General features: G+C 44.5%; 1 protein-coding gene across 1 annotated transcript in view; it reads right to left on the reverse strand.

Annotated features, from left to right (window-relative positions):
• mamdc2a (MAM domain containing 2a) overlaps window positions 1-12,051 on the reverse strand; it is a gene marked incomplete at both ends in the record, with an annotated part of 45,209 nt that extends 33,158 nt beyond the window's left edge. Inside the window, 2 exons of the mRNA XM_083645502.1 lie at window positions 11,655-11,789; window positions 12,024-12,051. Coding sequence (XP_083501628.1) covers window positions 11,655-11,789; window positions 12,024-12,051 — 163 coding nt within the window. The remainder of the gene's footprint in view (window positions 1-11,654; window positions 11,790-12,023) is intronic.
• Window positions 12,052-13,887: the final 1,836 nt, after the last annotated feature.

Genomic DNA, 13,887 nt, shown 5'->3' on the forward strand with positions numbered 1-13,887 from the left:
ACAGAGCAAATCACTAATCAGGTCCAGCTTGGCAAAAATCACGTCGATAAATATCCCTTTAAGAGCGCAGTGGCTAATGTTAGCGGCTAGCTAGCTATGCCAGTAAAACGCCACTAAATGACCAAATTGATTCAACTTTTAACCATTTCGAGTAACACTGTTTCCATACGGACCCCCAGCGTTGGTTAGTTGTTTATAACGTGACTATATTTATAACTTTTATAACGTACTCCAGTTTCCGGTTTATAATTCGGCTCTGCAGCCAAACAAAGGAAATGGCAAGCTGCAACAATAAGTCACGTTAAACCGGAACTTGTACCCACAATTATTTGTACAGTGGGGCATTCAAAAATAAGGTGGATAGAGGGCCATAGATATGCACAGAGGAAGCCTACCTGCATTGTCAAAGAAGAGTTCCTTGTGAAAAGCGAGAAGCACAGATCCTGTCCAGACACGGCGCACGTGTTTCATGCTATCATGTGTTTCATGCTATCATGTGTTTCATGCTATCATGTGTTTCATGCTATCATGTGTCTCATGCTATCATGTGTCTCATGCTATCATGTGTTTCATGCTATCATGTGTTTCATGCTATCATGTGTTTCATGCTATCATGTGTTTCATGCTATCATGTGTTTCATGCTATCATGTGTCTCATGCTATCATGTGTCTCATGCTATCATGTGTCTCATGCTATCATGTGTTTCATGCTATCATGTGTTTCATGCTATCATGTGTCTCATGCTATCATGTGTTTCATGCTATCATGCTATCATGCTATCATGCTATCATGTGTTTCATGCTATCATGTGTTTCATGCTATCATGTGTTTCATGCTATCATGTGTTTCATGCTATCATGTGTCTCATGCTATCATGTGTTTCATGCTATCATGTGTTTCATGCTATCATGTGTTTCATGCTATCATGTGTCTCATGCTATCATGTGTTTCATGCTATCATGTGTTTCATGCTATCATGTGTTTCATGCTATCATGTGTCTCATGCTATCATGTGTTTCATGCTATGCACTGAAGCCCTGCCACATGCTTCAATTAGCTCATTCCATTGACGTTACTTAAATGCCACAAGATGATGTCACCTATCGTTAAAGTTTGTATGCGAGTTCCTGCCTGAAAATCTACTAACTTTGGACTTTTGTTTTCACTGTGGAGACTCTTGTTTGAGTTGAGTGTTGCTGGTACTATATGCTGCTGTCTGTACATCTCCAAATTACACACATGACATGATGTAACAACAGGCACATTATTGTTGATTGTTGATTTGGATCCCCATTAGTTGTTACTGAGGTAACAGCTAGGCTACTCTTCATTAGTTGTTACTGAGGTAACAGCTAGGCTACTCTTCATTAGTTGTTACTGAGGTAACAGCTAGGCTACTCTTCATTAGTTGTTACTGAGGTAACAGCTAGGCTACTCTTCATTAGTTGTTACTGAGGTAACAGCTAGGCTACTCTTCATTAGTTGTTACTGAGGTAACGGCTAGGCTACTCTTCATTAGTTGTTACTGAGGTAACGGCTAGGCTACTCTTCATTAGTTACTGAGGTAACGGCTAGGCTACTCTTCATTAGTTGTTACTGAGGTAACGGCTAGGCTACTCTTCATTAGTTGTTACTGAGGTAACAGCTAGGCTACTCTTCATTAGTTGTTACTGAGGTAACAGCTAGGCTACTCTTCATTAGTTGTTACTGAGGTAACGGCTAGGCTACTCTTCATTAGTTGTTACTGAGGTAACAGCTAGGCTACTCTTCATTAGTTGTTACTGAGGTAACAGCTAGGCTACTCTTCATTAGTTGTTACTGAGGTAACGGCTAGGCTACTTTTCATTAGTTGTTACTGAGGTAACGGCTAGGCTACTCTTCATTAGTTGTTACTGAGGTAACAGCTAGGCTACTCTTCATTAGTTGTTACTGAGGTAACAGCTAGGCTACTTTTCATTAGTTGTTACTGAGGTAACGGCTAGGCTACTCTTCATTAGTTGTTACTGAGGTAACAGCTAGGCTACTCTTCATTAGTTGTTACTGAGGTAACAGCTAGGCTACTTTTCATTAGTTGTTACTGAGGTAACAGCTAGGCTACTCTTCATTAGTTGTTACTGAGGTAACGGCTAGGCTACTCTTCATTAGTTGTTACTGAGGTAACGGCTAGGCTACTCTTCATTAGTTGTTACTAGGGCTGTGCCGATTCACTTATCTCCCGATTCGATACTATCACGATACTTTGGTGCCGATTCGATATATATTGCGATTCACGATTATTGCGATTCTACGATTATTGCGATTCGATATTACGATTTATTGCGATTTTTGTTTATTTTTTTCTTTTCTTTTTTCAGTTTGTTTGCTTTTTTACACTAGATTAGAACATGGGAAAAGTTGAATCATACACTAGAGACTGTATATCATGAGTAGGGCTGGGCGATATAGTTAAAAACAGGGGCGGACTGGGATCATAATTCAGGCCGGGCATTAGATACCAAGCAGGCCAGGCCGATATGGGCCAACGCGCGTGAAATTTGGGCCGTTTGAAGCCAGATTTGGGCCGTTTGAAGTCCAATTTTACAATGAGATGCACCCACTTTAACCCTGAAGTGTAATTATTACTTCAGACTAACTAATAAAGTAATAAAACCACTAGTAAACCAGTAGGCGGCGCCTAGCCTGCTGTTCAGTGAGTGGCCTGACTGCAAGCACCAAAAAAAAAAAAAAAAAAAAAAAATTTTTTTTTTTTTTTTTTTTTTTTAATTTGCGATTATCGATTCTGGAATAAAAGATCGATACAAAAAATCGTGACATTAAAAATCGCGATACTTAGGTGAATCGATTTTTTCTCCCACCCCTAGTTGTTACTGAGGTAACAGCTAGGCTACTCTTCCCGGGCTCCATCATGTTAACAATATAAAAGTATACACATGCTTTCACATATATGTTTACTAAGGCTGTCAATTTAATCGCAATTAATCACATGATTGTCCATAATTGCGATTATCTGTTCTAAATGTACCTTATAAGGATTTCTTTTAATTTTTGATATACTTTGATCATCATGGGAGTGAAGAAATATGCTTGATTTATGCAAATGTATGTTTATTATTATTATTGGAAGTGGAACAATCCAAAACAATGACAACTATTCAGCATATTAATATTAATTATATATTATATAATAAATATATATTATATTATGAATATATTATATTATCCATAATAAGCTCAAAGGTATGCCTACCTACTGAATTTAGTATAAACAACAAATTCTCAAAAAATATTCTGAAATTGTGGTAACATTACAAACTCGAGCCCAACAAGCAACAACAGAGTGATCAGTCATGATCATCATCCTACAGTGCAGACCTGGCTCAGTCGTCAGGGAGGCACCGATATATCGGCCGTATATCCATAATTTGCTGTTGGCTTGTTTCATAATGACATCACAGTATGACATCACAGTATGATTAAATTTGTGCTCATTCAAGGATAGTGTGATGAAGGGCTCAAAAGACTTTAAAACAGGTCAGTTATTCGTTTATAATGAAGATTTCTTTGTTTCGCTTAAAAAAAAAACATTGGTATCGGCTATCGGCCAAATAGTTATTTTAAACATCGGTATCGGCCCAGAATTTTGCAATCAGTGCATCCCTGAATCATTTCGATCTGTTTCTGTGGTGATATTATAATGGAGATATGATATAATGGAGATATGATCAGTGGCAACCTATGATATGTTTCTATGGTGTTCATCTGTGGCACACCGAGACAACAGAGCAAGTGCCGAAGCTCAACATGGTGTTAACTAAAGTAATGACAAAATTGCAGGACAGAGAGGATATGAGGAGAGAGGAGAGGAGAGAGGGGAGGAGAGGAGAGGAGGGGAGATGCTATGCGGAGAGAGGAGAGGAAAGGAGGGAGGGGAGGAGGGGAGAGGAGAGGAGGAGAGAGGAGAGGAAATGAGAGAGAGGAGGAGAGGATATGAGGAGAGAGGAGAGGAGAGGAGAGGAGAGGAGAGGAGAGGAGAGGAGAGGGAGGAGAGAAGGATAGAGGAGATGATAGAGGAGAGAGGAGAGGATATGAGGAGAGAGGAGAGGAGAGAGGGGAGAGAGGGGAGAAGGATAGAGGAGATGAGAGGAGAGAGGAGAGGAGAGTTGAGTTTATGGTCTACAAACAGAGATTGGATCTATTATTTCTGAAGCACTTTCCACCTTGAACTATCAACACATGTAGCATGGTGGTCTCTGAAGGCCCAGACACCCCGACACCTCTCTGTATCCATCTCTGTCTTTGTGCTGCTTATCCTACGTCAACACAGCCTGCTGTGCCTGTGTGTCTCTGATGCCTCTCTGTTTAGTGAATATAATCACCTCCAACATCCATCCTGCTTTCAACCACAAACTCTGCCTCGCTTTCTTTTTTTGGCGCAGTGTTCCTCAGAGCGAGACCACATCGCCATGGTAACCAAACACAAACACTGTCGTGGTCCGGTCTCTTTGTACACCATCCACATCTCCAAAGTTCTTCTGGTGGCTGTAACTAATTCCATGTTGCTTGACTGCACACGACAGCGCTCCTCTCCTGAAGCCTGTTCTCTGCCTCCTTGAGCTCGCCTGCTGCTTAGGGAGTTTGCAGCCAACTGGCTCTAGTTTGTACACGAACACTCAAGAGCCTTGGCTTTGACTGGGAGAAAGATGGCACACACAATTTACAGTACCGCCACTTATCTTCACAGCGCTAACATAAACGCTGTGGACATGATCAGTACTGCCACTTATCTTCACAGCGCTAACATAAACGCTGTGGACATGATCATAAACAGAGGGAGCTGCACACAGGGGGGTCTTGGGGGGGCTCCCCCCTGATTTTTTTTTAAATACACCATTTCCTGCCATTTGACATGTAAGGGATAGTCAACGTGTTTTTGTTTTGTTTTGTTTTTACGCGGACCCTCCGATACGTCCATTCCCAGTGTGCGCTCGCATAGCGGATAATGTTACACAGACACTTTTCAATGATGAACATGTTCGTCACATGTTCATTAGGGACGTGTGTTGTCTCAAAACAAACGCTCCTAACAAGTGTCAACACTGCATTTCACCATGTGAAGACATTAGAGATGTAACAATACACGTATCGCTATGAAACTGTTTAGATATGAGGCTTTAGGTTCAATACTCATTGCAAACCGAATGAACTTTTCACTGCTCAACAGTCCGAGGGCCCTAACATCGTCAAGAGCTATCTGCTTTTTGAGCTTGCGGGCCAGTTTGCCGGCTCCTTAGACCCAATCCCCACATTGACTGGTCCACAGGGGTTCTTTTAGGCTGGAGTCTCCTGTCCATAGCCCTCCTTCTCATTCTGAGCTTCCAGATCTGTCTAAAGTGCCCCAAACATCTCTCCATTTGGAGGTTTTCAGCCAGTCCCGTGCCACTTCTCTGCCTCCCCACCGACCCTACGACTGTGCCATCAACCTGCTCCCTGGTACCCAAAGTACGCCAAAGACTTTCATCACAATCAATATTGTTAAAGCTGCTTTGGTGTTGTGTGTAGTTTGGTGTTGTGTGTAGTTTGGTGTTGTGTGTAGTTTGGTGTTGTGTGTAGTTTGGTGTTGTGTGTAGTTTGGTGTTGTGTGTAGTTTGGTGTTGTGTGTAGTTTGGTGTTGTGTGTAGTTTGGTGTTGTGTGTAGTTTGGTGTTGTGTGTAGTTTGGTGTTGTGTGTAGTTTGGTGTTGTGTGTAGTTTGGTGTTGTGTGTAGTTTAGTGTTGTGTGTAGTTTGGTGTTGTGTGTAGTTTAGTGTTGTGTGTAGTTTGGTGTTGTGTGTAGTTTGGTGTTGTGTGTAGTTTGGTGTTGTGTGTAGTTTGGTGTTGTGTGTAGTTTAGTGTTGTGTGTAGTTTGGTGTTGTGTGTAGTTTGGTGTTGTGTGTAGTTTGGTGTTGTGTGTAGTTTAGTATTGTCTGTAGTTTGGTGTTGTGTGTAGTTTGGTGTTGTGTGTAGTTTGGTGTTGTGTGTAGTTTAGTGTTGTGTGTAGTTTAGTGTTGTGTGTAGTGTCTAAGGTAGAAAGATAGATGGCACTAAATCATCACAAAAGTTAGACATTGCGATGTTCCGGACCCTTGCTCGAGGACATTTTCTCTAACTGGACCTCTTTGAATTATAATTGAATACCTCTGTTGTAGATTATAAGATGTTAGGCTACTGCTACTCTTGGCAACCATGTCAACAGATGAAAATCATTTATGAATTTACTTTATGCAGCTAAAATAAAATCTATTTCATTTCAAAGAGATTCACAAATATACACAATATAAGCATTTTCTCTTCCAAAGATGAGATGAGCTGAGGTGGGGTGTTGAGGCTGTTTGTTACTACAGCAGCCAGACAGTAGCGGTGGTGTTCAGGCTGTTTGTTACTACAGCAGCCAGACAGTAACGGTGGTGTTCAGGCTGTTTGTTACTACAGCAGCCAGACAGTAACGGTGGTGTTCAGGCTGTTTGTTACTACAGCAGCCAGAGAGTAACGGTGGTGTTGAGGCTGTTTGTTACTACAGCAGCCAGACAGTAGCGGTGGTGTTCAGGCTGTTTGTTACTACAGCAGCCAGACAGTAGCGGTGGTGTTCAGGCTGTTTGTTACTACAGCAGCCAGACAGTAGCGGTGGTGTTCAGGCTGTTTGTTACTACAGCAGCCAGACAGTAACGGTGGTGTTCAGGCTGTTTGTTACTACAGCAGCCAGACAGTAACGGTGGTGTTCAGGCTGTTTGTTACTACAGCAGCCAGACAGTAACGGTGGTGTTCAGGCTGTTTGTTACTACAGCAGCCAGACAGTAATGGTGGTGTTCAGGCTGTTTGTTACTACAGCAGCCAGACAGTAACGGTGGTGTTCAGGCTGTTTGTTACTACAGCAGCCAGACAGTAACGGTGGTGTTCAGGCTGTTTGTTACTACAGCAGCCAGACAGTAACGGTGGTGTTCAGGCTGTTTGTTACTACAGCAGCCAGACAGTAACGGTGGTGTTCAGGCTGTTTGTTACTACAGCAGCCAGACAGTAACGGTGGTGTTCAGGCTGTTTGTTACTACAGCAGCCAGACAGTAACGGTGGTGTTCAGGCTGTTTGTTACTACAGCAGCCAGACAGTAGCGGTGGTGTTGAGGCTGTTTGTTACTACAGCAGCCAGACAGTAGCGGTGGTGTTGAGGCTGTTTGTTACTACAGCAGCCAGACAGTAACGGTGGTGTTCAGGCTGTTTGTTACTACAGCAGCCAGACAGTAGCGGTGGTGTTGAGGCTGTTTGTTACTACAGCAGCCAGACAGTAGCGGTGGTGTTCAGGCTGTTTGTTACTACAGCAGCCAGACAGTAGCGGTGGTGTTCAGCCTGTTTGTTACTACAGCAGCCAGACAGTAGCGGTGGTGTTCAGGCTGTTTGTTACTACAGCAGCCAGACAGTAACGGTGGTGTTCAGGCTGTTTGTTACTACAGCAGCCAGACAGTAACGGTGGTGTTCAGGCTGTTTGTTACTACAGCAGCCAGACAGTAATGGTGGTGTTCAGGCTGTTTGTTACTACAGCAGCCAGACAGTAGCGGTGGTGTTCAGGCTGTTTGTTACTACAGCAGCCAGACAGTAGCGGTGGTGTTCAGGCTGTTTGTTACTACAGCAGCCAGACAGTAGCGGTGGTGTTCAGGCTGTTTGTTACTACAGCAGCCAGACAGTAGCGGTGGTGTTCAGGCTGTTTGTTACTACAGCAGCCAGACAGTAACGGTGGTGTTCAGGCTGTTTGTTACTACAGCAGCCAGACAGTAACGGTGGTGTTCAGGCTGTTTGTTACTACAGCAGCCAGACAGTAACGGTGGTGTTCAGGCTGTTTGTTACTACAGCAGCCAGACAGTAGCGGTGGTGTTCAGGCTGTTTGTTACTACAGCAGCCAGACAGTAACGGTGGTGTTGAGGCTGTTTGTTACTACAGCAGCCAGACAGTAGCGGTGGTGTTCAGGCTGTTTGTTACTACAGCAGCCAGACAGTAGCGGTGGTGTTCAGGCTGTTTGTTACTACAGCAGCCAGACAGTAACGGTGGTGTTCAGGCTGTTTGTTACTACAGCAGCCAGACAGTAGCGGTGGTGTTCAGGCTGTTTGTTACTACAGCAGCCAGACAGTAACGGTGGTGTTCAGGCTGTTTGTTACTACAGCAGCCAGACAGTAACGGTGGTGTTCAGGCTGTTTGTTACTACAGCAGCCAGACAGTAACGGTGGTGTTCAGGCTGTTTGTTACTACAGCAGCCAGACAGTAGCGGTGGTGTTCAGGCTGTTTGTTACTACAGCAGCCAGACAGTAGCGGTGGTGTTCAGGCTGTTTGTTACTACAGCAGCCAGACAGTAACGGTGGTGTTCAGGCTGTTTGTTACTACAGCAGCCAGACAGTAACGGTGGTGTTCAGGCTGTTTGTTACTACAGCAGCCAGACAGTAACGGTGGTGTTCAGGCTGTTTGTTACTACAGCAGCCAGACAGTAGCGGTGGTGTTCAGGCTGTTTGTTACTACAGCAGCCAGACAGTAACGGTGGTGTTGAGGCTGTTTGTTACTACAGCAGCCAGACAGTAGCGGTGGTGTTCAGGCTGTTTGTTACTACAGCAGCCAGACAGTAGCGGTGGTGTTCAGGCTGTTTGTTACTACAGCAGCCAGACAGTAACGGTGGTGTTCAGGCTGTTTGTTACTACAGCAGCCAGACAGTAGCGGTGGTGTTCAGGCTGTTTGTTACTACAGCAGCCAGACAGTAACGGTGGTGTTCAGGCTGTTTGTTACTACAGCAGCCAGACAGTAACGGTGGTGTTCAGGCTGTTTGTTACTACAGCAGCCAGACAGTAACGGTGGTGTTCAGGCTGTTTGTTACTACAGCAGCCAGACAGTAGCGGTGGTGTTCAGGCTGTTTGTTACTACAGCAGCCAGACAGTAACGGTGGTGTTCAGGCTGTTTGTTACTACAGCAGCCAGACAGTAACGGTGGTGTTCAGGCTGTTTGTTACTACAGCAGCCAGACAGTAGCGGCGGTGTTCAGGCTGTTTGTTACTACAGCAGCCAGACAGTAACGGTGGTGTTCAGGCTGTTTGTTACTACAGCAGCCAGACAGTAACGGTGGTGTTCAGGCTGTTTGTTACTACAGCAGCCAGACAGTAACGGTGGTGTTCAGGCTGTTTGTTACTACAGCAGCCAGACAGTAACGGTGGTGTTCAGGCTGTTTGTTACTACAGCAGCCAGACAGTAACGGTGGTGTTCAGGCTGTTTGTTACTACAGCAGCCAGACAGTAACGGTGGTGTTCAGGCTGTTTGTTACTACAGCAGCCAGACAGTAACGGTGGTGTTGAGGCTGTTTGTTACTACAGCAGCCAGACAGTAACGGTGGTGTTCAGGCTGTTTGTTACTACAGCAGCCAGACAGTAGCGGTGGCAAATATGTGTGTCCTGTGGGAGAGATGAGATGTTTGACTTGGCAGCAACTTCTACTGACTGTGAGCACACACACACACACACACACACACACACACACACACACACACACACACACACACACACACACACACACACACACACACACACACACACACAGCATCTGCAGACTGTGAGCACACACACACACACACAGACACAGCATCTGCAGACTGTGAGCACACACACACACACACACACAGACACAGCATCTGCAGACTGTGAGCACACACACACACACAGACACAGCATCTGCAGACTGTGAGCACACACACACACACACACACACACACACACACACACACAGCATCTGCAGACTGTGAGCACACGATGAACCTCCAAAGAGCCTTTATGACAGGAAAAATGCAGCTCATGTTTCATTACCATTCTATAAATTACTTGCCTAGACAGACACACACACACACACACACACACACACACACACACACACACACACACACACACACACTCACACAGCATCTGCAGACTGTGAGCACACACACACACACACACACACACACACACACACACACACACACACCCCACACACTGCCTATCTCCCCCTCTCTCTGTCTCGCTCTACCCTCTCCCATTCTCTGTCTCTCTCTCTCTCACACACACTGTCTATCTCCACCTCTCTCTGTCTCACCCTCTCACCCTCTCCCATTCTCTGTCTCTCTCTCTCTCACACACACTGCCTATCTCCACCTCTCTCTGTCTCACCCTCCCCAGCGAGCATTTTTCGGTTGAAAAGACGTTTAAAAAACGTTTAGGGTCAACGTTGAAAAAACGTGCAAGGAAGGTTTGAAAGTGAAAGTTTTTTCACCCACTATTTGCAGACGTTTATTGAACGTTCAGATTTAGACCATATTTCACCAGGATCTTAAATTAAAGATTTAGCAGCCCCGCTTTCCCACATTCAAGCCAGTCCGCTGTACGCGCTGAGCTATACATTTTCTTATACTCTGTAGAGAGCTGGGCACATATATACTCTATCTCGCACACAACTTGTAGACTACATGATTGTCGACGATCGGAGGACAAGTTATTTTATGTGATGTGTACGAGACTATTATATTAATGTAACAGACTAAAATTATGTTGTGTGTGTGTGTTGTCTATAGGCTGTAGCCTATGGCTTCAGAGGTTAACTTAATTTAACACCAGAGACTGAGGAGGTACACAGAGCCTCGTATACAATAACATAGCGTGCCCAGAGCACCTCGTTCCGCACTTGGTGCAGACCGGTGCAGACTTGCTTTGGTCTAGTCTAGTCAGTCACGGTTAGTATAGCTAGCAAGTACTTGCGCATGCGCGTTGCTGCAGGAACTGAATTCATTATTTTATAGTATTGCGCTAAACTATTAACCATAGTTGTGTCCTGGAAGCTTTTTGCTGGCACCACATAGCCTATATAGTCCCATATTTATGATATTTCATGTGACCTAAAATGCGTTGAAATGTAGTTTTCGTATAGACCAGATTTCAACTCTCAGTTACACAATAAAATGGACAAATGCCAATTCACACACTATCAATATTGCCTCTATTCCAAGCTACAACAAATGTTTTAACAATATGATGCACCAAATTGTGTTTTTTTACACGTTGACGTTGTAACCGCATTTTAGCCGGTTGAAAAGAGGGTGAAATTAGGTCTTAGACGTTCAAACCCAATATCACCCAGATTTCAACTAAAAATCAACGTTGAAAAAACGTTTTGTGCTCGCTGGGTCTCACCCTCTCCCATTCTCTGTCTCTCTCTCTCACACACACACTGCCTATCTCCACCTCTCTCTGTCTCGCTCTACCCTCACCCTCTCCCATTCTCTCTCTCTCTCTCTAACACACAGTCTCTCTCCCCCTCTCCTATCTGAAAGAAGCTAACACAGTGTATAATGGTTCAGTCATGCAAAAAGTCCAAGGCCATTGTCTGCTCAGCTGACTGGTGTCTGCTCAGCTGACTGGTCAAATACAAGTGAATAAGAGTTGGGATAGAAGGCTGCATAGCATAGCTACTAGCGTTAGCCTCCTACATGTGTCCTACTGTCTGTCTGTCAGCATCTAATCCATTCAACTGATCAACTTAACTTGGGTCTCCACTTCACTTGCTTCTCTTAGAAATGGGTAGAAGATCCGTTACCTGGGTCTAGACTCTAGAGTGTTATTTAAAGTCCATACCTTCTTCATTCATGCTCCAGGTGCCATATTGCGGGTCTGACGTGTAGCCGCAGGTGCCTTGCTCAAAGTTGCAGGATCCGTGCAGCAGCAGTTGCTGTTGCGCCCTGAGGAGCGCCGCGCACAGCGCCAGCAGCGCTGCAAGGGAACACAACATCATCCATGCGCAAAGTTACATTGTAGGCAGGGCATCACAGGCTACATTTGCCCGAGGGTTCTATATAAACGGTAGAAATTGCAATTACCGACGACAGCTGTTGGTCAAGTTATTCGACTGTGACACACATGCAGTCGTGACGGAACATGAAACACGTGTTGTCACAACTCGATAGGACGTTAGTTAAACGCATTGAAATAATCGTTTGGATTTACCCAGGAAAGTGAGGCAAACGCTGCTCATCGTCGCCACTGTCCGTTGAGGAGAGTAGTAAGTTAGTAACTGCCTCCCCTCGAATCCCCCAAGGAGCCACAACAAGCGAACTATCTGCTCGACTTGGCTGATCCGCCTCAGACTGACTGACTGGTCTGCTGAGTGCTTACTTCACATGGTGTGATGATCCAGCTGGAGACATGGAGCTCTGCTCTGACCGGGTGGATGGATGCGTCCTGGGGGGAGGGAGGCTGCCTGCCTGGGTCTGTGAGCCAGACACACATGGGACATCGCGATACTCTGATGTTGAGCGGACAGGGATGGCATCATCTGTAGCCATTAGAGCGCAGCAGCCTAAACCCCGAGAAGAAGAAATACTGACTGTATGCGCACATCTGATCGGGTAACGCCATGGTGAGCAGGTGCGTAAAACGTGTTTCTCGACCCCAGTGTCTCTCTGTGGGGCCCCCTTCTCATCGCTTGAAAACTTTTTTTTTAATGGATTTTATTTGGTAACTGATTACGTTGCTCACATACAATCACAGCCTACTTGAATGTTCTTTGACAGCCAATCTCATCAGACAGTTTGAGATATTGATCAGTGTTTAAGAGGGAAAAGACATTATTTATGACAGACATAGGCTGTTTTTAGAGGCCTTATTTCAAGAGAATATCGTGAGCAAAAGGAACGAACTGCTAGTTCATGAATGATAGTTACTTAAGAACAGACTATTAGTTACCATGTTAATGAACCAGTAGGTAATGATTACTTCATTTAAAAAAAAAAATCATAAAAAAGTTATTTTTAAGTAGGGTTAGGAAAGCTAGTAAAAAGCAGGGCTTCATGTTTGGTTGTACTGAATGCATAATTGCTTCATGATGATACCATGTTGAGCATCACCCTACTTAGAACAAATAATTACAAGAGTTGTTCCGGGTGACCCTCGGCCCCAAGATTGTTAGTTTGTTAGTCTGGTTCTCGACTGAACCAGTGGCATAACGTCATTGCCATGGGCCCCAGTGCAAATATTTGCTCTGGGCCCTACCTAACAATTATATTGTTATAGAAAATATGGACTCACTCATTCTTTTTTCATCAGGCAGATTGTTAGCAGGACCCCCAAAGGGTAAACAAGAGGGGCGGCTATGCTACGTGGAGGGATATTCCTCCTCTCTTGCTCCAGCTCCATATATGGTCAATGATGTCACCAGAACCTCACAGGAGACTCCGCTGAAGACACGTTGGAAAGAGAGCACGTTCGTATTTTCCCATACGATGACACCAATCCACTGAATCCAGTAAAGTAAACTTAAAGCTAATAGCATTCGTTAGCATAGTAAGCTACATGAGGGCAAGTGCTGACTGCATAGTACAGCATGGAAGTTTATTTGGAGTCGGACTGCAGCAGAACCGCCAGTGGTCCGCAGACCACCGTTTGGGAACCAATGGTCTACATTGTGGTCCCCAACCACCGGGCCGCAGACCGGTACCGGGCCGCAACACATTTGGTACCGGGCCGCGAGCCGGTCCAATTCTTTTTTTTTTTTTTTATAAACATAGGCTATAATATTATAGGCTGTGTGTGGTAGTTAAAACATAGTCTCAAGTTGACGTTTATTTATGTTTGTAGTTAAAACAAAAACTTAAATACTGTATAGGCTAGATACAGTACAACAGGCTGTTATTTACCCTTTGCCGCCACCTGGTGAGTAAATATACAGGTATATGTAACTAAAACGACAAAAAAGGTTGTGAACCCCTGAAGGTCTACATGACTGAAATGAAGTCTTAGACTACACTTCAAATCACCACCATGTTGTTTCACTTTCAGCTCATCTACATGTAAATTCTCCACTAATCAACTA

This window comes from Poromitra crassiceps (assembly GCF_964638095.1).
Source record: "Poromitra crassiceps genome assembly, chromosome: 10".
NCBI classification, from domain to species: domain Eukaryota; kingdom Metazoa; phylum Chordata; class Actinopteri; order Beryciformes; family Melamphaidae; genus Poromitra; species Poromitra crassiceps.